This window comes from Macaca fascicularis, chromosome X (genome assembly GCF_037993035.2).
Source record: "Macaca fascicularis isolate 582-1 chromosome X, T2T-MFA8v1.1".
In the NCBI taxonomy this organism is placed as follows: Eukaryota; Metazoa; Chordata; class Mammalia; order Primates; family Cercopithecidae; genus Macaca; species Macaca fascicularis.
This window is the reverse complement of record NC_088395.1, coordinates 54,996,460-55,020,957: the sequence shown is the minus strand read 5'-3', so window position 1 is coordinate 55,020,957 and position 24,498 is coordinate 54,996,460. Positions and strand designations below refer to the sequence as shown.

Here is a 24,498-nt window from a genome sequence, read left to right as displayed (position 1 = left end):
CTTTAGACCCAGGAATTCTTTTATTTTAGGATGTCACCCTCTAAAAAAATGCTCTCACAAATGCCAAAAGATGTTTATTGCAACATTAATCACAATGGAGGGGGGAAAATCCTTGAGAATAACCTAAATTTCTATCAATAAGGGAGTGTTTAAATACATTATAGTGCATTCCGATTTTGTAACCTCCATGGTATATTGGCATATGGCTGAATGAAAAAAAGGAAATTGCAGATCAATATGTAGACAATGGTCTTATTTATGTAAATATAATATTAATGATGACAATCTGCTCTAAAGATGAAATTGTCTGGTTATAACATGGTCCTGCTGCCTTAGGATTGATAAGAGAAGGGGAAAAAGAGAGTGACAAAAGGGAGAGAAAATGAAAAAGGGAGGAGAAGGTAATACAAAAGATAAGACAGAGAACTTCACATTTTAAATTGTATATTATGAGAGGAAGAGAAGAGTGTGGGTTCTGTAACTAGATTGCCTAGGTTCATAGGCGGGCTCTGTACTTTCTAGTTGGGTAATTATCAGCAAGTTACCTCACCTCTCTGAGCCTTAGTTTTTTCATCTGTAACACAGGGATAATAGTACCTATCTTTTAAGGTCCTTACATGGCTAAATTAATTCATGTAAAGCACTTAATGAAGGGTCTGGTGCATTGTAAGCACTCAGTCAACAGTAGCTGTTATTTTATTTGGACCAGGCACTGTGCTATGTACATGATATTACCGAATTGTTACCACAACCGGGGATCTAGTCTGTGGAAGCTGACTGTTAGAGCTCATAAGCACAACACTGTATTCTAGGTCTGACTCCAGAGCCCTCCCAACTTGTGCTATAGTCACTTCTGGGTTCTATTGCCCTCCTTTTATAGTTGAGGAGATCTATATTCAGAGATAGATCAAGGTACCCTAGCTCTAGGTGGATGGTCTAATTCCAAAGCCCAAATGAGCTAATTTTACTGTCCTAGAGAGAAAAGAAAATAGGGAAGAGCCAGAGCTGGGGGAGGGGGTACACTAGAGGGAAGGGCTACTTTGGGTTTTATCTCTAGCAAGGAAGGGACTGAGATACCTTTGGGGCCAATGCAGGACCAGCCCAGCAGAAGGCAGGGTGGGTGGGGCTGAGTCACAGGAGAAGGGATAAATGCCAGGTCCTAACCCACAGTACCCACCCGTTGTTCGTTCGTCCTCAGTGCAGGGCAACAGGTAAGAGCTGCTTTCAGCCTGGCACCCTCTCTCTGGTCTGCCAGCTGGTCTCTCAGAGCTGTACACACTGACTCTCTGGTCTGAGTAGATCTGACTTTTTCCTTTGTTTGTTTCTCAGAATCTGTCTCTTTTGCATTTTCTTGTTATCTCCCATGTCTCTTTCTGTCTTTCCTCATTTTCAGCTTTCTTCTCTCTTTTTCCCTTCATTACTTTCCTTTGTTAGTTTTCAAGATCATTCATTTCATTTCATCATTCTCTGACATTCTTGCTTTCTCTTATTTTTCCCTCCTCTGACTTCTATCTTTTTCTCTAAATTTCTTTCTCTTCCCCCTTTTTGTCTCTTTCCTTGGCTCTGTATTTCTCTGTCTCTGCATTTCTGTCCCTTCTTCCTCTCTATCAAGAACAATGGCTTAATATTTCTTTCTGCAATTCCCCATTCCACTCTCCCTTTGACTCCCTCTACCTGCTGGACTGACAGCAGAACTCAGTGGGTCAGAGCCCATGGGGAGCCTAGGGATGAGGAGAAGAGCTAGGGAGGGAAACTAAGAGGATGTGGGGGTGATGGGAATGATGAATTGGGTAAGGAGAGATTTGGGGGAATTGAGAGATGAATAATTAGCAGAAATAAGTGAAGATAGTGGAAGAGGAATGTAGTGTCACTATACAGAAGGTAAACAGATTTCTATTCTCATCCTAATTCGCTGTGAGACCCTAGACAAGTCATTTACCCTCTGAAAAAAAGGATTAGCCTGTAATTTCCACTACCCTTTCTAGTTTTGATGTTGTGATCTTCTACATTTTCCTGTTTCTAAGAATTTCTGATTCTCTGATTCCAGTTATCTAAAGTTCTATATGATTCTTCTGTGGTGGGAAAGTGGTACTAAGAAGAGAAGTAAGGCCTGATGTTTCCAACTCCTGAAGAGAAATTACCACTTCTCCTCCAGACCTAATTGACTTTTGCAAAGCAGGCCACAAAAGGGGTGGGGGTGTGGGGGACAAGGAATGCTGCAATGAATGTTTTCTGGCTCTCTGCTGGGGCAGAGTTGCAGTTGGCCCTTTTGACCTCTGGGAATACAGATTGGGTGCTGACACGAGAGAGGATTTTAAAGTCATAGGGAAAACCTTTCAGTAATGATCTGTTATTTGGTCTGAAATTTCACCATCATCTCTTTGGTTAAAAGTATTGTTTTAAGAAGATGCCTGGCAAGCATTACCACACGGTAGGTGCATAAGTTATTAAATGGTAGAGTAAATGAATATCCAACAGTACCTGAAATTCCACTGTAGTTACAGATCTGTTCCTTTGGTAAGGCATTGGTAACAAATGGCATATGACCTGGAAAGAGGCCTATGTTAGTGCAGCAGAGGAGATAAATGTCTAGAGTCAGGCCCTCAGTCAAGAAAAAAAGGTAGTAACATTTGAATCGCAGATCCATAATGGTTAAGTTAGGAATCTGTGGAAACAGATTGCCTAGGTTCAAATCCTGCTTCTCCTATGTACTAGCTTTCTGATCTAGACAAGTTACTTAATCTTTTTGGGATTCAGTTTCCCTATCATCACAGGGTTGACATAAGAACAGGGCCTGGTACAGAGGGCTCTGTAAGTGTTTGACTATCAGAACTAGGTGGGATCTATGAAATTATCTAGCCCAATGTCAGTGGAGAAACCGAAGCCCAGAGAGGGGAATTACAGAGCCCAAGTTCACACAATAAATTGTACAGGATTGGGACAACAATCAGTCTCTAGCTTCCCAAACCCAGCCTGGTATATTCATGTGACTTCCCTTAGCGTACCTTCATTTTTTCTACATGGGAAATGGAGAAAATAAAAATAATAAAGTCTATCAATTAAATATAATAACTAATACTTTTTCACTGTTTACTCTGGGATAGGTACTCTGCTAAATGCTTTATATGGATTATCTTACTGAATCTTCACAACATTCCTGTGATGCAGATTGTCTTTGTTATTACCAATATTTTCCAGATATAAGATGTATAACAGGGAAGTGACTTTTCTAAGGTCCCAAAGCTAGTGAGTGGTGGAGCCAGGATTCAAACTCAAGTAGTTTGGCTCTAGAGCCTATGCTCTTTATACCCTGAATTGACTAAAATGCTTCCTTGATTCAATTTTATTCACTCTAGTCTCTTGGTGGGTAATGAGATGGAATAGAAACAGAGCCCATGGTAACTAGACTACAAGGTCGTGGGTATAATGATGGCCAGGCAGAGTGAGGCAGAGCAAATTTCAGGAAAGGAATAATAGAACAAGAGAAATGAGAACAGAAGCTTGAAAGAACTTGAGAATTCAACAAATTCCAAGAAGTAGTCTATATTTTCCCAGGACTCTGAGCATATCATGGCCAAAAGCCCCCTAGTGATGACATGTGTTTAATTTCTTCTGTTTTTATATACAGGAGGTAGGCCTTCTCCACCATCCCAAGGCAGGACTGGACTTTGCCTCCAATATTGGGGGCTTTCCTTCCCACTACATACCCCAATGTTGTTGGCATTATTGTTGCCAGTATTGATGTTGGGGGAGTTTACAGGAGCCTGGAGCCTTGTCATCTGCCTTGCCTGCACTTCTGGGCTATCCACTTCTTACCACCAATAGCCAGGGCCAGCTCTAGCCAGATGCTCAGACGTGATTCCAGAAAGGGGCTCCTCTTCTCTCCCACGCCCTGGTCTCAGCTTGGGGAGTGGTCAGACCCCAATGGCGATAAACTCTGGCAACTTTATCTGCGGTCTACAGGCTCAGCCCCAAGTGCTTTAGCTTTCACAAGCAGGCAGGGGAAGGAAAACACATATCTCCAGATATGAGGTAGGCACTGGATCCAATTCCTTACCTACCATGTGAAGTGGCCATAATTACCTCATATTTGACAGCTGATGAAGGCCAAGATCCAGAGAGGGGAAGTAATTTGTACAAGAACATCCAACAATGAAATTGGAGAGCTGGAATTTTAATAAGAAAAGCTAACATTTATTGAAGATTTACTATGTGCCAAACACTACCCTAAAGGCTTAACTTGGATTGTTTCATTTAGTCCCTCCAACAACCCTTCTGTCGTTTCCAATTTCAGGGCCCACATGCCTTGGCCCCACATACAAACCCAGGATGCTGTGACAGCCCATGAGTGGGGGAGAGGTTGCTCTGGGATGGAACAAGAAAAAAGAGGTTGTTTTGTGAGGTAGGGGGAGGGTGCTTATTCTATGAGATCAGGAAGGGAGGGAGATGAAGGAGGTTGCCATATGAGGACAGGGCCATGAGCTGAACTGTCCCTCACGACATAAGGCTGAGGGTGCTAGTAGATTCTACTCAGTAACTTTCTTCACAGTGTCAGGGCTTTAGTCTTCCCACATTCTCCCATGTCTCTCCCATTGTACTGTCCCTTATCTTGTCTTACTTTTTGACTCTGTCTTTCCAATTTGCCCTTTTTCTTTACATCTGTCTCTCCTTCTTGCTCTCTCTAGCTGTCTTTCTCTTGGTGTCTCTCAGCTCTCACTCCTCTTAACCCTCATCCCCCTGCTTTAGTCACCTCTCTGTCTCTATCCTTTGATCTTGTCATTTTTCTCTACGCTCTTCTCTCTGTCCCTTGGTCTCTCTCTCTCACCTCCCTCAATTAGGGCCACGATTCTCTTCCCCAAACTCACTTAGCCTTTTGCAATTTCTGGAAGCATTTTTTTTTATCTTTGTGTCTGACTGACTCTCTACCCCTGCTGGATTCTCTCCACTCCTGCTCTCACTTCTGTGAATCTTTGTATAATCCTCTAGACTCATTGATCTCTCCTCATGTCCCTTTCATGTCCCTTGGTCTGTCTGTCTCTGCCTTTATCCCTGTGTGCGCTATCCCCACCTCCTTTTTCTTTTTTCATTTTCTCTTTCTCTCAACTCAATCTCTGTTTTCATCTTCACCCTGTTCCCTTTCCCTCTACCTTTGGTCTTTTTCTCCCTCAATTTCTGTTCTTTTAACTCTACCACCACCACCACATCTTTGTTCTCTCTCTACTTTCCTCCTTTTATCTTTCCTACATTTTCTTTTCTTCTAGCTTTTCTCCTAGTCCCTTCTCCTTCCTCAATTTCAGACTCTGTTCATTCATCAATTTACCCCAAAATTCAACAAATATTTATTGAGTGCCTGTGTGTCATTTGCTTTCTCTTTTTCTGATCCCTTTGCCCCCTTTCTCTTCTTTGTCTTGGCCTCTGCCTGTTTCACTAACCCATAGACTATGTCTTTGTGCCTTTTTTTCCAGCCCCACTGGGACTTGCTTTCACCTCTTTCTAGATCTGTGCTTATCCAAGAGACAGGAGCAAATTCAAAGACAGCATAATATCAGGCTGGTGGCACATAGTCTGTAGGACCTAGGCCCTACCCTTCCTTACTGTTCCCTTGATTTCCTTAAACTGATACATTTGACCTCAAGCTCCTTCTCCCTCTCTGGCTGATCCTGCTTAGGAAACACCCTGGGCCAAGCCTCAGGAGCTCTGCTCAATGACATATGTTTGCATTAGCAGGCTGAATCTTCACTTGGCTAAGACCAACATTCTTAGAAAGATTCTTGGCCTTAAGTATTGATCAAAGGGTTAGTGGATTGGCAGTTCTCATCCTGCCACATGAAAACACATTTCAGTGATCCTCATCATCACAGAGGTAGTCAGTGCCAGAGTGAGTCAGAATCCAGGCTTTCTGACCTCCAGTTAGCACTCTTTCCTTCACCTCTTTGCCCAGTAGTCAGTTTCCTATTTCTTCCTCTATGATGTTTTATTAGTACATGTTAACATTGGGAAAGAAGTTCTTTCCCTGGAAGGGCAATAAGAGCATCTCAGAGGCAGCAAGTTTTGGGTGGGAAGCTGAAGATGAGGATCAAAGGCCTGGCTTTTGGCCAGGCCCTCATGATGGAATCTCATCTCTTCCATGTCTTCTGCAGGACTTCGGGCTCAAGATGGTGACTGCAGCCATGCTGCTACAGTGCTGCCCAGTGCTTGCCCGGGGCCCCACAAGCCTCCTGGGCAAGGTGGTTAAGACTCACCAATTCCTGTTTGGTATTGGACACTGTCCCATCCTGGCTACCCAAGGACCAAACTGTTCTCAAATCCACCTTAAGGCAACAAAGGCTGGAGGAGGTAAGAAGAGGCTGCTAGCAAAAGGGGAGAATGTTACTGTCCTGGGGTAAAAGTTCCAAGCCATACTGGCCATCTTTGCCTAATAATTAGGAGGGTTCATGTGAAAAGTGTCAAGATAGCATGAACTGGCCCCAAAATGTACCCAGGATCTGTCTTCTGCCAGGTCCTCTAGAAAGGGTCTCATTCTCGGCCAGGCGCAATGGCTCATGCCTGTAATCCCAGCACTTTGGGAGGCCGAGGCGGGTGGATCACGAGGTCAGGAGTTCAAGACCACTCTAGCCAAGATGGTGAAACCCCGTATCTACTAAAAATAAAAAAATTAGCCAGGCGTGGTGGTGGGTGCCTGTAATCCCAGCTGAGGCAGAGATTACAAGCGTGGGAGGCTGAGGCAGAGAATTGCTTGAACCGAGGAGGCGGAGGTTGCAGTGAGCCAAGACCGCACCACGGTACTCCAGCCTGGGCTACAGAGCGAGAATCTGTCAAAAAAAAAAAAAAAAAAAAAAAAGCACACCAACATGGCACAAGTATACATATGTAACAAACCTGCACGTTACGCACATGTACCCTACAACTTAAAGTATAATAATAATAAATAAATTTTAAAAAATAAATAAATAAAATAAAAATTAAAAAAAAAGGAGAGGAGAGAAGAGGAGAGGGAAAAGAAAAGAAAAATTATCACTGTCATGTCCCTCACACACTATACTCCAGACATGCTGAAACTACTTAAAATTGCCTAAATCAACTACTGTGTCAAGAGTTTGTGCCTTTGCTCCTGTCAGATTACCCTCTCCTAGACCCCATACTGGAGAATCTCATACTTCTCATTTGACACTAAGCTTTAACACTAATCATCTCCTCTGCAAAGCCTGCTTAGACCTCCAAACTGTCTAATTCCAATTCTGGCTCATTTCCCCTCCCTCTTCTGGACTTCAGTAGCCCCTTTACTTCCTCTATCCCAGCACTGTTCACAATGTGTCTTCAGTGTATGCCATTCTCACCAGCTTAGGAGCTCCCCTAGCACAGGGACCAGACTCATCTATCTCTGTGTCTCTATGATAGCCTGAGATAGGGCTTTGGGGTACATTAGATCTAAGTAATTATTGTTGAGCTGAACTTATGACTAGAAATGCACCCCAAATTACTCTCTTACCTTTGCATAGATTCTCCATCTTGGGCCAAGGGCCACTGTCCCTTCATGCTGTCGGAACTCCAGGATGGGAAGAGCAAGATTGTGCAGAAGGCAGCCCCAGAAGTGCAGGAGGATGTGAAGGCTTTCAAAACAGGTTGGAGTCAAGTTCCACCTTATGCAACCTTTACTCCTAATGCTTGAACCCACTACATCACAGTCCTGAGCTAGGCTAATACAAAAGCAGCCAGTACACATCCCATGATAAGAAGTCCATTCTTTCCAGGGGAGCCATGGTAGGCAACAGTTTAGGCTGTATGCGGAAGCACACGATTCCTGACAAACGCACATGTACAGGCTCCTGAAACTTTTAGTCATTATTCTAAGATGAGCCCCCTAGAATTTTGACTCCTCTTTTTCAGGTGGCTAAATTGATCCCAACAGGCTGGGGTCCCACATTTCAGCAAGACCACTCTATGAGAATATGAATTTGCATGAAAGAGAAAGAGCTGGGAGTAGGTACCTCCTTTAACCAGGGTGCAGATCCCCAGGTCAGCTTAATTAGTGCAGACCACCCAAGATAATCACCCTTGAGGTATGGCCACACTGTTGGCATCTTTCATAGGCCCCTTTGGAATATCATTAAGGACAAAAACTTCAAAATTGAAATTTAATGATGTTTAGAAGAGTAAGGTACATTTTCCTGCATCTACTTTCTAAATGCAGGACCCAGGATGGTTGCCCCAGTTACCTCACCCAAGGGAAAATCCTAGTGGAGAGAAGTATGAGTCACCTTATAGAAGGTTTCCTAACAATGTAATAGTCTCCATTCAGGGAGATAAATAGAAGCTCACCTTGGAGAAGATTTCTTCTCGCTGCAGAAAGTGTCCTTACCTTATAAACTTGAATTTTCACATGTTGCGTTGAGCTTAAAGAGGACAACACGTGCTTTCTTTTTCCCCATTCTCTTCATGGCCAATGAATCTCACATTCCATCTCAGATCTGCCTAGCTCCCTGGTCTCAGCCAGCCTAAGGAAGTCATTTTCCAGTCCCCAGGAGCAGAAGCAGATCTCTGGGAAGGTCACACACCTGATTCAGAACAATATGCCTGGTGAGTTTGCTGAGGTGGAAATAAAGGGGATCAGAATAGGGAAGGCATTCTGAAAGGGCCTCTGTCATAGTAGGGGAAACAGCACAGAAGGGCCTTGGAACCAAAGGAAATTTGAGTTTAAAATTTAATGCTGACACTTGCTGGATCTAGGTGTTTTGGCAAGTAAGACACTTTCCTTCCATGGCATTTAGTACCTACCTCAATAGGTTACCATGAGTAGAAAATAAAATTACGTTTATGGAAGTGTTTCTAATGAGGCTTCATTAAATATTAGGCTTACTCCCATTATTTCTTCTCCATGCTTCCCTCAAAAACTCTCACCCTTCATAGAGCACCTTTTCCCCATTCTTATATGTGTTTATGTTCATTTTCATAATGACATTTGCATTATTTTCTAATATAAAAGGAATATGATTCATGGTAAAATATTTTTCAACATAAACAGGAAAGTATAAGGAGGGAAATTTAAGTCATGCAGAGTTCCACCATTAAGTTTTTGCTATATTTTCTCCCAGATATTTTTCTATGGCTACACACACACACGCGCGCGCACACACACACACACACCCTCTGCTCTCTTCACCACACCCACGCTTTTGTTAGAAGTGTGATTTTATTTTACCTGGAGTTTGTTATGCTGTTTTGTTTACTTAAAAATATGTCATGGGTATAGTATGGATTCAATATCATTCAGTTAATCAAGCATCTACAATTTAAGTTGTTGTTTCCAATTTTTTGTATTCCCTCAGTTTAGATTGTAGGTTGGTTTTACATATATACAAATGTACTCAAAGAAAATGTAGAGTATTACCTTTTTCAATTTTTATTTTTACCTAATAATATCTTGCTATATATTTTGCTCTGTGCCTTTTTTTTCACTCAACAATATACTGTAGACATGCTTCCATTTGAACACATATGTATCTACCCTACTTTTCAATGCTTCCAAATATTTTGTAGCATAGATATAACAGAGATTATTTGGCTACTCCTCTATTCGGTTGCTTCCAATTTTTGCTATTACAAACAGTGGTGCAACAAACATCCTTGAATGTATCTCCTTGTGCACACAGGCAAGTGTTTCTCCAGGATAGACAATCAGAGGTGGAAATTCTTGGGATGTAAGGGTGTGTACATTTTCGATATTAATAAATATTGCCAATTAGCCCTCCAACGTGGCTGTACCAGTTATCAAGAAGGGTATCCATAGTCTCATACCCTTACCAGCACTTGATATTATCAAACTTTAAATCTTTATCAATTGATAGGTGAAATTTTGTTCTCCCAGTTTTCTTTTTCCTGATTAATAATATTTTTCTACATTTATTCTATGTCCATTTTTCTACTGGGTTGAAATTTTTCATGTTAATTTTTCAGAGATTATATAATAAATTCTGAGTATCAATCATTTGTCTGTTAATTATGCTGCAAATATTTCTCTAGATATGTCAGTATGTGCATTTTAAAAACATTTGATACATATTTCCAAACATCTCTGCAGCAAGGATGTTGCCAATTTGCACCTCCAGCAGCCATATAAATTGCTGTCTGCAACATGATTTCTGTCTCATGTAAAGAGTTCTGGAGTTTAACAAGCCCTTTGGCAAACATTATTTCAATTTATCCTAGAAATAAAGTTACCCCATCTTGTAGTGGTAATGGTTAAAGAAGTGGGCTCTGAGTTACTTACTTGATGAGCACTTAATTGCTGCATGACCCTGGTCAAGTTACCTAACACTTAATGCCCCAGTTCCCTCATCTGTAAAATGGAGATACTAATAGAACTGTCCTTGGAGTATTGTTGTGAGGAATAAATTAAATATTTATAAAGTTCCTAGGAAAGAACTTACATGTATTAGGCATTCATTAAATGTTAGCTATAATAATATAATTGAATATTAGCTGTCTTTATTAGTATTATTATGACTACTAATACTATAGCAGTAATAATACTACTATTACGATGTGCCATTTATTAGTTTGAATATATTACATGTTGTTGGTTGTCAGATGCTCACAATTCTCCAAGGAAAGTATTATTAGCCTCATTCTACAAATAAAGAAATTTAAAGTAAGAAAGAAGATTCGTGACTTGTTCAAGGCCACACCGCTAGGAAGTGGCAAAGAGACTGCTAGAAACAAGATCTGTTGATACTCCTTCCACTGAGACTGAAAGTAGTGATTCTAGTAAGGAGGCTGCCACACCAACCCGGGAAGAGAGATGAGGCCATAAAAAAGTCTAAATGAATGTGTGAATGAACTACTGAGTGAAGGAGTGAATGAGTAAGCAAAAGGATGGCTGAATGAATAGTAGAGAGTTAATGTGGTCCAATAAGTCAATGACTGAGCACATAAATGAATATGTGGAAAAAGAGTTGGAGAACTCAAAATCAGCAACATCGGTAAAATACAGACTAGCCAGGAAGAGACTTAAAATGAATTATTTTCATCCTCATATCTGCTCCTGCAGGAAACTATGTCTTCAGTTATGACCAGTTTTTCAGGGACAAGATCATGGAGAAGAAACAGGATCACACCTACCGTGTGTTCAAGACTGTGAACCGCTGGGCTGATGCATATCCCTTTGCCCAACATCTCTCTGAGGCATCTGTGGCCTCAAAGGATGTGTCCATCTGGTGTAGTAATGATTACCTGGGCATGAGCCGACACCCTCAGGTCTTGCAAGCTACACGGTGAGTAGTAGGCTCTCAGCCATCAGCAGTGGCCAGAGGAGATGAAAAACCACACACAGGAAAAAAAAAAAAAAAAAAAAAAAGCAGAACTGGCAGTGGAAACCTGGGTTCTACCACCACGTTTTTGTCCGAGGTCCTCCACCATATCTATTCCTTGGATATGAACTAAGTCAACACACCATGTTTCCCAAACTCTTGGGTGTCCAATGCTATGGAGGGGAAGGACGGGAGACCAGGCAAGGCCCACTCTGCCTGAGTTTTTAATCTAGCTGCAGAATTAGTATTGCCAGAGATGGAGTGTGACCTCCTCTAGGTCTTCCAAACTACTCAAGCTCAACCTAGCTTCTCTCTCTCTCCCTGAGTACCTCCAGTCCTAGAAGGAAGGTACATGTCTCCCTATCCTCCCCATCCTTCCCTCTACTTTGTCTCACAGGATACAGTGTATATAGGATCACTAATTCAACATTGACTCCCATCAAGGAAGGGAAACCTACCCAGTTCCTCGATGCCTGCCATGTTTTTTTTTCTCCCTTTCTCCTGGCCAGGGAGACCCTGCAGCGTCATGGTGCTGGAGCTGGTGGCACCCGCAACATCTCAGGCACCAGTAAGTTTCATGTGGAGCTTGAGCAGGAGCTGGCTGAGCTGCACCAGAAGGACTCAGCCCTGCTCTTCTCCTCCTGCTTTGTGGCCAATGACTCTACTCTCTTCACCTTGGCCAAGATCCTGCCCGGTAAGCCTGAGGCCTGAGCTTTGTTCAGGGCTGGTATCCTGCAATACAGCATCCAGTTTCACTGGTTCCATCACTCCTCCCCTGTATTTGGAGTTCCCACTCCCATCGTTCTTCCTTCTTATCCACCTTGCATATCCTCAACACTGGATAATTACATCCCTCTGCTTTCTCCCTTTCTGCACCTAGAGAGGACCACTACTGGGGAACATTACCCAACCTCACAGAAGGGAAACACTATAAATTCATCACCTCCCAACTCAACTGGGCTCTTAACACACATAAATAGTTATTTTATGTCTCCACAGGAGTTTTTCAAACTTTTTCTCCTCTTCTAAAACCTCTGACTACCTTCTCATTCACACTTAGCAAATAATCTCACATCTTACTTCACAATAAAAACAGAAGCCCCAGACAGAGAATCCTTATTTATTGCCACCAAACCTACAAACTTATCTAATTGTTCATCTAGCCTTGCCTCATTCTTTCGTTTTACAATGGAAGACATATCTCTCCTTCTGCCTAAAGCCAATCCCTTCACTTGTACACTGGTTCCCATATTCCCAGTCTCCTACTTTCTAGTCTATAATGTCCTCACCTCATATGCCTTGTTGTCCTTCTGCCATGGCCCAATCCAGAATGAATACAACTCTCCATCTTCACTGTATCAATTCTGGGCTCATACAGTTGCTCAGACAGGAGTCACTAAAAATTCATAGTCTTAATTTCTACTGGGTTCTCCATGCTCTCTGGCAATCCCATTTCCCTGGTCAGTTCCCCAAGTTTATGGTGCAGTTTTGCCAAACCACCATTATCCTCAGCCTTCCTGCACCCCCTCCTCCCCATCTCCCTCAGCAGATGACTTCATGTTCTACTACATTCAAAATAGAAGACACCAGACAGCAATGTCCTTGACTCCCAGCCACATAGCACCTACAAATTCATAAGCATCTTCACATGTCCTCTCCTCACTCCTTCTCTTCTGTTATAGTGGAAGAAGTATCCTTTTTCTTGTGACTAATCCTTCCACTGTTGCTCTGTGCCCCATTCCTCTCTACCACCTTAGGAATCTTGACCTATTGGCTCTCTCCTCCTCTCCTGTATCTTCAGCCTCCCCCTCTCTTTAAACATGTTTTCAGGTCTCTTGCATCTTATAAAAAAACATTGCTTCAACCCCTCATCACTATCTAGCTACTGCCCTCTTTCCTCCTTGTAACAGGCAAACTGCTTGAGAGAAGTCTCCGCTCTATCTAATTCCTCACCTCCTGCTGATTCTTCAGCACAGCAAAAATATTACCACCACTTCTCAGAAACTTTTTTTGAGTTCACGCATAAGCCCCAACTAAACTCAACATCTTTAAGATTTTTTTGTCCATCCCCTCCTCAACCATTAGAATTCAACTTCTTTCCATCTCTACTGCCAGCATCCTAGTCTGATCCAACATCATTTTTTAAAGAAAATTTTACCTTTGCCCTCTGATAATCTATTCTTTACAGCAGTCAGAATTTTTTTTAATGCAAAACTGTGTTTGTTGCCCACCACCTCCACCCTGGTCAAAACCCTTAGGTGGACCCACATTCCCCTGGGACCAAATCCAAATTTCTTATCACAGCTTCTAAAGTTCTCAATAATCTGGCTTCTATATATCTCTTCAGTCTCACCTTTTTGCATCCCTCCTCTCACTATTTCATTCAGTAATACATTCATTCATATGCTCATTCGCTTACTTATAAATCAGTCATCCGTTTATTTATCCATTCATTTAATAAATGTTTACTTAGCATCTACTATGTGCTTACTCTTATACTGTACACCAGAGACAGAGAGATAATAAGACGTTTTTGCTCCCATGCAACTCCCAGTCTGCTTGTCTTTCAAGCCATGTTCTCCAGAAAGCCATAACTCATTTTCTCAGGTGGAAGTTATCCCTTACTCTTATAAAAAGGCCACAGTTCCTTGATGGCAGTGCAGTTAGTGGCAGGGGTTGGGGAGGTCCAGGAATCGACTCCCTCTACCAATTTCACATGCCCACCTGCCCCACCAGGATTGCCCAGTAAAAAGCCCTGCATTCTTCAAATCTTTCTGGACCTTAGCTCTCTCACTTGTATAGTAAAGCAGATGAATTCTATGATCACTAACAGACCTGCCAGCTCTGACATGCCATGAGCTTGTGATTCCAACAGTAAAAGCCTGATAAATATCCATCCCTGTAACCACAAACAGATGGAACCACAAGCTACCTGGAACGGATGGAATTTCATCTAGACTAGGAAGAATCTAGCATCAGTCCAAGCCAACAAGCATTCCCTGGGGTAATCCCTTTTCCAAGTCTTGATCCTATATGTTGAGGAGAAGGAAAACAGGTCCTGTCCTCAAAGAACTCTGAAGCTTCTTGGGAAATTAAATGTTCTTCCATCCTAAGGCAGTCAGAGGCTAGACCAGGGTTACAAATGACCAGAGGGAAGGATGTAGGGGTTAGAATTTGGGAACAGTGAAGACCTTCTAAGGGAGAAAGAAGTGTCACAAACGTTCCCAGAGAAGGAAGAAGCAGAGCAAGGTCTTCGAAGAGAAGAAAAGGTTGGCCCTTTTCTTTGCCAGGTCAAACCTGAAGGCTGAAGTGGGAGTACTGGGACAGAAGCTTAAGGATTATGTATCTGCTTCCTCAGGGTGTGAGATTTACTCAGACGCAGGCAACCATGCGTCCATGATCCAAGGTATCCGTAACAGTGGAGCAGCCAAGTTTGTCTTCAGGCACAATGACCCTGACCACCTAAAGAAACTTCTAGAGAAGTCCAACCCTAAGATACCCAAAATTGTGGCCTTTGAGACTGTCCACTCCATGGATGGTATGTATATGTGTGAGTGTATGTTTACTAGTGTTGGTCTCACAAAAATCATGATGATGATGATGATAACATTATAACAGCTAATATTTATAGAGTGTTTATTATGTGCCACGCAAAATTATTAGTATTTTACATGTATTCACTTAATTTTCTGAACAATTCTATGAGATAGGTGTTATTATTATTTTGATTTTTTACATGAGGAAACTGAGACATAAGAGTAATTTGTCCAGGCCGGGTGTGGTGGCTCAAGCCTGTAATCCCAGCACTTTGGGAGGCTGAGATGGGCGGATCACAAGGTCAGGAGATCGAGACTATCCTGGCTAACACGGTGAAACCCCGTCTCTACTAAAAAAATACAAAAAAAACTAGCCGGGCAAGGTGGCAGGCGCCTGTAGTCCCAGCTACTCGGGAGGCTGAGGCAGGAGAATGGCATAAACCCGGGAGGCGGAGCTTGCAGTGAGCTGAGATCCGGTCACTGCACTTCAGCCTGGGCGACAAAGCGAGACTCCGTCTCAAAAAAAAAAAAAAAAAGAGTAATTTGTCCAAGGTCACACAGCTAGTAAATGCCAAAGAATGGAGACAGCTATTACATTCATCTTATAGGTAAAGAAACTAAAGTTCAGAGTTGGCATCCAATTCATCTTGAGTGGCTCAGCAAATTGGCGCTAAAGTATTTGCACCCTAACACATATAACTCCAATTCCTCAAGTAACACTTCTCTTGTTAGAAATGATATGTAAATCAATAATCCCAGTGTTTGGTTTTTATGAAGGAAATTCCAAAAACCATTGCCCAGGATTTTTTTCAAGGTCCAGTATGAAGCATTGGGGTCAAAACAGGTTTTCAAGTCAGAGAGACCTGGGTTCAAATCCCACCTTTGACAATTACTGGCTATGACCATGGGTAACTCTTTAACTGTCTAAGCCTCAATTTTCCCAAAGGTAAAATATCTGGCTGTAAGAATTAGAGATGATAGAAACCATTCTAGTTATTATGCTTTTGTAGAAATAAATGATCTTCACACTCCTACCTCCTTTCTTTGCTCAATTGAAACAATGTCCAAAGCTTTCTATTACTGGCCCCATTATGTAGAAATCATGTGTTTTAGTTATCCCTTTATGGATTTATTTAAGGGAAGAGGTCAACTCATTTCAGTTTGTCCCTTTTCCAACTGAAACAAGAGTCCATAGTATTCCCTGATTTAGCTATCTTAAGTGGCATGTAATGACTATACACACAGGCTCTAAAACTAGACTATCCATGTTCAAATCCTAGTCTGACCATTTACTGGCTTGGGCAAGCTTCTTAATTGCTCTGTGTCTCAGTTCTCAGTTGCTTATTTGCAAAATGTAAGTGATAATAATTAAATATAAGTATGCAAATTAAATGAGTTAATATATGTAAGGAACTTACTATTATGCCCACTCCCACATTTCTAACACTAGCAATAAAGTAAAACTATCCTATTCCTTTTGTATATTTCTACCACTGAGACTATTCAAATTCATTATTTCTCTAGTGGAAACTATGTTGGTACCATTCTACCTCATTACATTTGCAAATAAATTGTTCTTTATTTACCTATTTTTGGGGTGCAAACTGCCCAAACTGTTGATCCTTAGGCTGAATCTCTCCCATTGAAATGATGCTTGAACCATCACACTGTCATTCGTCTCAGGTTCTACCTTCTGTAGTTGACTCCCCTCAGGTTGTCCTACCAATTGCTCACATTTTAAAATCCTGGCTTGGAACCCCTATTTCCACCTGAAGATGTTTTTTCTGTATTACAACTCCTTGTACCTCAGCAGTTTCCAGGGAGTACAGAGGGATACACACAGATTGCAGGAAAAGAAACAAAAGAGGCAGAGAGAGGCTGAACATGGCAGAAACAGGAAAATAGATATTGTCAGAATGAAGTAAAAATAGAAAGACAAAGGGTCAAACCTTGATCCCAGGCTGGGGAACACACACGCATGCACACGCACACACATACACACACACACATACAGAGAGAGAGAGAAAGAGAGAGAAGGCAGGGATGAGATACAGGCAATCAACCCATTAACAGAGGTTTGGAATAGTTGTAAATGAAGGTGCACATCCTCCTTCCTCTCTACAACACCCTTTTCCAACCCACAGTAGGCATCTCCACGCTGGAAATGGAGCTGGGGAAGGGTTATGATGTCCTACCTCTATCCCTTGGCTTTGCTCAGGTGCCATCTGTCCCCTCGAGGAGTTGTGTGATGTGTCCCACCAGTATGGGGCCCTGACCTTCGTGGATGAGGTCCATGCTGTAGGACTGTATGGGTCCCGGGGCGCTGGGATTGGGGAGCGTGATGGAATTATGCATAAGATTGACATCATCTCTGGAACTCTTGGTAAGTGAATGTTTTGGGCCTTCTTATATACCCTGCAGAGATGAGGCCCCTACAAAATTCTCTTCTCCCTCCTCCCCAAAGCTATAGGGGTTGTTTGGACAGAATTCACAGCCCCAGGCCACTGCCCTCCTGGACTCCCTCTCTCCACTCGCATCCCACTGCAGAGTTGATGAGAAAGTCTAGGAGAGTTTTTTGAAAAGACCTTGAACTAGGCCAAATAGTTAGATTCAACTTGAGTATGTGAAGAGCTGTGTTTCTAAATCCCTCCCCCACCCCAGCCCCAAGCTTCATCTTAGCTCCACTCCTGACCCTATCCAGCTAAAGGTCCCCACCCAGCTCCTACCTATCTAGTCATTGCATATGGCGAGACTTGAAAGTCCTATCTCAAAGCAGCAGAATTATCAGCTCTGACTGCCCTGTCATGGACAGATGAGCAGAGGCCTGGGAAGACAGCCTGGAGCCCCATCTTCGGTGCACCCCCTTGGGTTATCTGGCACATGATCCTGTTCCTCTGGGACTGATTACGGGATCTGTGTATATCTTCTTACTTTCTGTCTCCAGGCAAGGCCTTTGGCTGTGTGGGTGGCTACATCGCCAGCACCCGTGACTTGGTGGACATGGTGCGCTCCTATGCTGCAGGCTTCATCTTTACCACTTCTCTGCCCCCCATGGTGCTCTCTGGAGCTCTAGAATCTGTGCGGCTGCTCAAGGGAGAGGAGGGCCAAGCCCTGAGGCGAGCCCACCAGCGCAACGTCAAGCACATGCGCCAGCTACTCATGGACAGGGGCCTTCCTGTCATCCCCTGCCCCAGCCACATCATCCCCATCCGGGTGAGAGCCCCACCCTGCCCATTGCCCTCTCTACCTATTTCTTCTGGGAGCCTCCCCACTCCCAACACACCTGTTTCTGTCTTCAATTACTTGCTTTCCTGCTAACCATTCCCCTTATTGCCAGCTTTGTTTCCCTTTTTGAAAACTTATCAGCCATTTTGGATTAACCAGTCTTTTCCTTGCATCAGCCATTACCTCATGCTTATTAGATTATCCTAACCCTAACAATAGCGAGTGTTCACAGCCTATAATTCAGAGTTTTTCAAACTGAATCAAGACAATTAATGGGTCACAAAATCAGCTTAGTGGGTTATCATTAGCATTAAAAAAAAAGAAAAGAAATAGAATAGAAAATGTTGGAGTACAGCACACATACTAAGGCTATCAATTTGTGAAAAATTTGTATTCGTTTTGTGTATGTGCATATATACATGTATGCGTATGTGTGCGTTTATGATCATGGTGTAAAATGTACTTCTTATTGAGAATTGAGGGCAGAAAAATAAAATCAAAAGCCATAGTACTAGCTGCTACTTTGGATCCTCAATATAAGCGTTTACTGCCTTTAAAAATGAACTGCTACTTCTTTCTTAAATGACATGTATTCGTGTGAGTCAGTAAGCCAGGGCAGGGAAAGGACACTTATTTGTGACAATTTTGTGGATGAGAAATAGTCACTGCTTTTTAGACTAACCTAGTATTTCCTTTAAACACTCATTTTATGAATTAATTTAGTGACAGCACCCCATAATTGGCTTGGGGGGTTCTGGAATTGGCTTGTGGGGGGCATCTTCTCACCCAGAACTATCCTAAACTAGGATATTAGCTAAGTAAAATCAGTGTGCTTGCTCTGCAAACAGCTTCCAAATAGGGCTCCTGGTACCACCACTGCTCCATCCTTTTCAAATCAAATTGCTAGCTCTGAGCTCCTCCTTGATAGAAATTCTGGAGCTGCCACTAAGCCCCTAATGAAAAAAAAAAATCTATCTCAAAATTCAGTGATGTTCCCTGATCTAGTTCCCTCCATCTGCTTAATGGATGGTGGAGCCAGGGTGGCAGGTACTGATAAGCCTTTCTCCTGAGTCCAGGTGGGCAATGCAGCACTCAACAGCAAGCTCTGTGATCTCCTGCTCTCCAAGCATGGCATCTATGTGCAGGCCATCAACTACCCAACTGTCCCCCGGGGTGAAGAGCTCCTGCGCCTGGCACCCTCCCCCCACCACAGCCCTCAGATGATGGAAGATTGTGTGGGTAAGTTCTCAACATGGGTGCCTACAGGACCTCCCTCCCCTCAGGCCCAGGATCTGAAAGAGAAGCTGAGAGGACAGAGACCATTCAGTTTACAAAATATTTCTGGAACATCTAATGTGTGCCAGCACCTATACTAGGGTCACAAATAAATGAGAAGCAGCCCCTACACTCGTAGGGCTCCAGTTTGGTTGGGGATACCATAGTGGACACAAACAATGACATTAAGGGATGATCAAAGTTCCACAAGGCAGTGCATGGTAGAGTTGTTGGAGCAGAGAGGAGGGGCCTGACTCTGCTTGAGGGATCCAAGACAGGCTTCCTAGTAGAGGTGACACCTGAGCTGAGTCTTGCAAAGTGAGTGGCATTAAAACAAAGAGGGCATGGAAGAAGTATTCTTAGCAGAGGGAAGAGCATGAAGAAAGGTGAGGAGAATGAGAAGCAGCCAGGGATATATCAAGAACAATAAGCAGGTGGTATTGGAATGTAGGGTCATAGGAATGGAGTGGGGCAGGGGAGTATCAATCTGTAAGTCTACAAAGACAATACGAGATAGGGACTGAATTGAGAGGCTTGTAGAGCTGAGTAGTTTGAGATTTAGCCTGAAAATGCCAGTTTAGTCAGTTCACCTAATGTTTGCTGGATTTCTTTTGGGTAGTTTTTTTGTTTGTTTGTTTGTTTGTTTTTTGTTTTTTGTTTTTTGTTTTTTTGAGACAGAGTCTGGCTCTGTAGCCCAGGTTGGAGTACAGTGACATGATCTTGGCTCACTGCTACCTCTGCCTCCCGGGTCCTGGTTCAAGTAATTCTCCTGCCTCAGCCTCCCAAGTAGCTGGGATTATAGGCACGTGCCACCATGCCCAGCTAATTTTTGTATTTTTAGTAGAGATGGGGTTTCACCATGTTGGCCAGGCTGGTCTTGAACTCCTAACCTCATAATCCACCTGCCTAGGCCTCCCAAAGTGCTGGGATTACAGGCGTGAGCCACCAGGCCCCGCCTGGGTAGTTTTTAATGCAGGGCCTGACGTTGAGCAGGTGCTCATTCTAGGCCTGTTGGACGAAAGACATGTAGGCAGTTGATGGTCTAGCAGAGGAGCCAGATATAGATGGTACTGGTCCAGTATGACGAGCTCCACTATTCTGGGAGCTAGAGGGAGTGAGCACATTATGGCTAGAGAGGGTGAGAAGGATGAAATTGGAGAGGCTTTGTGAGTAAGGAAGTTTTTATGATGCATGTTGAAGTACATGTGAATATGTTGTAAGAATATTCCAGAATAAGGGAATTCCATGAGCAATGACCTAGAGATAGGAAAGCAGGGGGTATGTATTGACAACATCATTCTGTTTGTCTGAAGCATGGGCAGTATGAGAATTCACGGAAGACAAGCTAGGTAGGGGCCATTCATTCATTCATTCATTCAAAAACATTAAATAATGCTGGCTAACATTAAGTACTTACCATGTGCCAAGCACTGTTCTAAACACTTTACACATATTAACTCATCTAATCCCCACAGCAACCTCAAGAGTTAGAGATCCTCTTATCATTTCCATTTTGTACATGTGGAAGTTGAGGCACAAAAATATATAGTCGCTGATCCAAGGTCACACACCTTCTAAGTTGCAACTGGGAGGTCTTTCTCTACCTCCATGGTCATAACTGCTAGGTCTACCACCTCTCTGAGCTGATGACCCAGACTCCTGGGCCTTTTGTTCAGTATTCTCTATTGCTCCGGGCTTCAATTGTAGAGCTCAGTATTCTTGGTTCTCTGAATTTCCACTTAGGCTAGGCTTTTGTAAGAATATATGAGAGGCATCCACAATGGCTCCACCAGTCCCTAAGTTCCACAGCCAATCCATCCTGAAATCCTGCAAAAGTTCTCTATAATCTCTCTCAAACCTATTTGCTTTTCTCCCTTGCCACTTCTTCAATCCATGTCAACATGATTTTTTCCTAATTTCTCTGCTTCTCTCTTGCTCCTCTCAAATCCTTTCTCGATGCTGACCACCAGAGGGATTTTTCTAAAAACCTGACTATATTGCTCCCTTGCTTAAACCCCTTCATGTTTCCCTCTAGACTCTAAAGCAGTGGCCTCCAAGGTGAGGTATGCAAAATGGTTACAGGGTGAAGGAGCAGAATATGTATTAGAATTTTATGTTTTTTTAATCTTAAAAATAGGAAATCAAGCATTACTGATACTGATCTTTAATATACAGACTGACAATTATACATATATAATACATAAACAAATATACAGAGATTGGAGGTACATGCTAAAACATTTGTACTGATAGCGATGTATAGTCCAAAATTTGGAAACCATTGACATACAGGACAGAGTTGAAGCTCTTCAGCATAGCATTTAATGCCTTCCACATGGTGATCTCTATGCCCTCACCTCCTCCCCACATGCATTTTATTTTTTCAGCTACACTGAATGACTTGTCGTTCCCTCATTTTTCTCTGCTCTCTTACCTCTGGGACTTTGCTCGTGCTGCTCTCTTTTGATTGGAATGCCCTCCCTCACACTTTCCTCTGGCTTACTTTCCTTCATCTTCTAGACTTAACTTAGGCATTCTTTCAACAAATATGTATTGAGTACCAACTGTGTGCTAGACACTGTTCTAGGCACTGAGGATGCAGTAGCAAACAAATCAGACAAAAAATTCCTACCCTCTGGAGCTTACATTCTAGTGGAAGGGGATAGTTAAAAAATTTACTAAAAATAAGCAAATTAAATAGCACGTTAGTCCTAAGTGCTATGGGGAAAAATAAAGCAGGATAAGGAGAATGGGATAAGGGGGCAGGGGCGAGTTCAGAGAAGGGTCATAGTATTAGAGTGGCAAGGGTAGAAGACGCTGAGGTGAAACTTGAGCAAAGATTTGAAGGAGGTGGAGTTAGTGAAGCAGATATCTAAGGGAATGACATCCCGGGCAGAGGGAACATCCTGAGGCAGGGAAGACACAGGAATATTCCTTTTATATTTGAGGAACAGTAAGAAGATGGGTATGGGTGGAATGGTATAAGTGGGAGACAGAAAAATTGAGTACACAGAGGCAATGTGGGACCAGATTGTATAGGGTATGGTAGGTCATCAGAAGGATTTTGGCTTTTACTCTGAGAACCCTTGAAAGGATTTGAGCACAGGACTGATATATCTGACTCAGGTTTTAACAAAATTGCTCCAACTTCTATGTAGAGAATACACTAAAAGGGAGCAAGGCTGGAAGCAGGGAGACCCAAGAGTGGGCTACAGTAATATCCCAGGTGAGAGATGATGGTAGCTCAGACTTGATCATAATGAAGGCAATAAGAAGTGGTCAGAGTTTGAAGGTAGAGCCAATGGTCTTTGCTGTTAGATGGGATATAGGGTAAGAGAGAAAGAGAAAAATAAAGGATAATTCCAAAATTTTTGAACTGAGCAACTGGAATTGCCATCCACTGAGATGGGAAAAGTTGAAAGTAGAATAGCTTGGTGGAAAGTAGGGACATGAGTAGCTCAGTTGTACTTATAAGTTAGAAATGCATACTAGACATCTAGGTGGAGATGGAGAAAAGCCATTGATATACAAGATTGGAAACCAGTAGAGAGGCGTGAGCTGGAGATTAAAATTTCTGAACCATCAGCATATAGGTGGTCTTTAAAGTCATGTGACTAGACAAGATCAACAAGGGCATGAACACAGAAAAGGCCAAGAACAGAGCCCCGGAACATACCTGGGGTACTTCCTCCAGCTAGGTCAGGTTCCCATCTCTGGGTTTTCACATCCCCAGGTGGACCCCCTACCCCAGGTTTCCTGGTCATAGCACCAATGACACAGTATGGTTACTGTCATTATCACTGTCCTCATAGGGCTTGGAGTTCCCAAGCAGATAGTCATTCTTGGGCCACAGCACATCCTATACTTCCTATACATCCTATAGCCAGGACAGTATGGCTTCAAATTGTGTCAAAGGAGAGCTTCCCAACCTTTTATTATATCCCAGCATCCAGATACAAATGGTAATACTCACGGCACACACAGGAGCAAACAGAGTAGGCTACTTCTGGCCCTGAGGTATCTTGAAGGGTTGAGGAGGATCAATATCTTGGTGCGTCTGTACTAGATTTGGAAGATCTAGTCTAACTCATTCTTTCCCTCCCCTCCCCCAACCACCTTCAGAGAAGCTGCTGCTGGCTTGGACTGAGGTGGGGATGCCCCTCCAGGATGTGTCTGTGGCTGCCTGCAATTTCTGTCGCCGTCCTGTACACTTCGAGCTCATGAGTGAGTGGGAACGTTCCTACTTCGGGAATATGGGGCCCCAGTATGTCACCACCTATGCCTGAGAAGCCAACTGCCTAGGATTCACACCCCACCTGCACTTCACTTGGGTCCAGGCCTCCTCTGTCTTCTGCTTTGTTGTGTGCCTCTAGCTGAATTGAGCCTAAAAATAAAGCACAAACTGCAGCATGTGTAGCCTTTTATTGGACAGGGAACAGACAAATGCACTCTACCTGACTCCCTCAGACAAGTGGCAGATCTGAGGAAACCATAGGTCACTTGTTGGTCACCATTCCATTTTACCAACAGGGAAACAGAATGAGAAAGAGGAAAGAAATGCCCAAAATCTACACAGTGAGTTGCACAGAGCCGGGATACTAAGCAGATTCATTTGAAATGGCTCTTCTCCAATGGTTTCAATAAAAATCCAGGGATTGACTCTTCACTGGTAATCTGGGCCCTGGAAATCTGGGCCCAGGGTAGCCCCTGAAGCCAGGAGATGAGTCAGCCCTAACCAAATTCCCTAGAAAGGAGTGGTTCCCCAAAAGCAGAGGTATTTTCCAGAAGGGGATATGGATGTCTTCCTCAATCCATTATCCTCTCTCCCTCCCACGGCATCCCACAGAACAGGATTTACCAGTCCTTTTTTTTTTTTTTTTTTTTTTTTTTTTTTTGAGACCTCATTTTGCTGGTTGCCCAGGCTGGAGTTAAACAGCATGATCTCAGCTCACTGCAACCTCCGCCTCACAGGTACAAGCTATTCTCCTGTTTCAGTCTCCTAGGTAGCTTGGATTACAGGCACGTGCCACCACACCTAGCTAATTTTTTTGTATTTAGTAGACAGGGTTTCACCATGTTAGGCTGGTTGTGAACTCCTGACTTCAGGTGATCCACCCACCTCGGCCTCCCAAAGTGCTGGGATTACAGGCGTGTGC

The 24,498-nt window shown here is 43.0% G+C and overlaps 1 protein-coding gene across 4 annotated transcripts; it reads left to right on the top strand.

The window, feature by feature from the left end:
• The first annotated feature begins 1,175 nt into the window (after nt 1–1,175).
• On the top strand, nt 1,176–23,752 carry ALAS2 (5'-aminolevulinate synthase 2). Of its 4 annotated transcripts, none has more exons than XM_015443622.4 (11): nt 1,176–1,211; nt 6,141–6,336; nt 7,500–7,622; nt 8,467–8,577; nt 11,048–11,270; nt 11,816–12,000; nt 14,665–14,844; nt 17,061–17,225; nt 17,787–18,055; nt 19,144–19,306; nt 23,465–23,752. In XM_015443622.4, exons 2-11 carry the CDS (start codon nt 6,156–6,158, stop codon nt 23,626–23,628), a joined length of 1,764 nt encoding a protein of 587 aa, XP_015299108.1. In that variant the 5' UTR covers nt 1,176–1,211; nt 6,141–6,155; the 3' UTR covers nt 23,629–23,752. The 4 variants fall into 4 exon arrangements, with proteins under 4 accessions (XP_015299108.1, XP_073885965.1, XP_015299109.1 ...); XM_065538597.2 differs by lacking the exon at nt 1,176–1,211 and adding an exon at nt 4,292–4,402; XM_074029864.1 differs by lacking the exon at nt 6,141–6,336.
• The last annotated feature ends 746 nt before the right edge of the window (nt 23,753–24,498 follow it).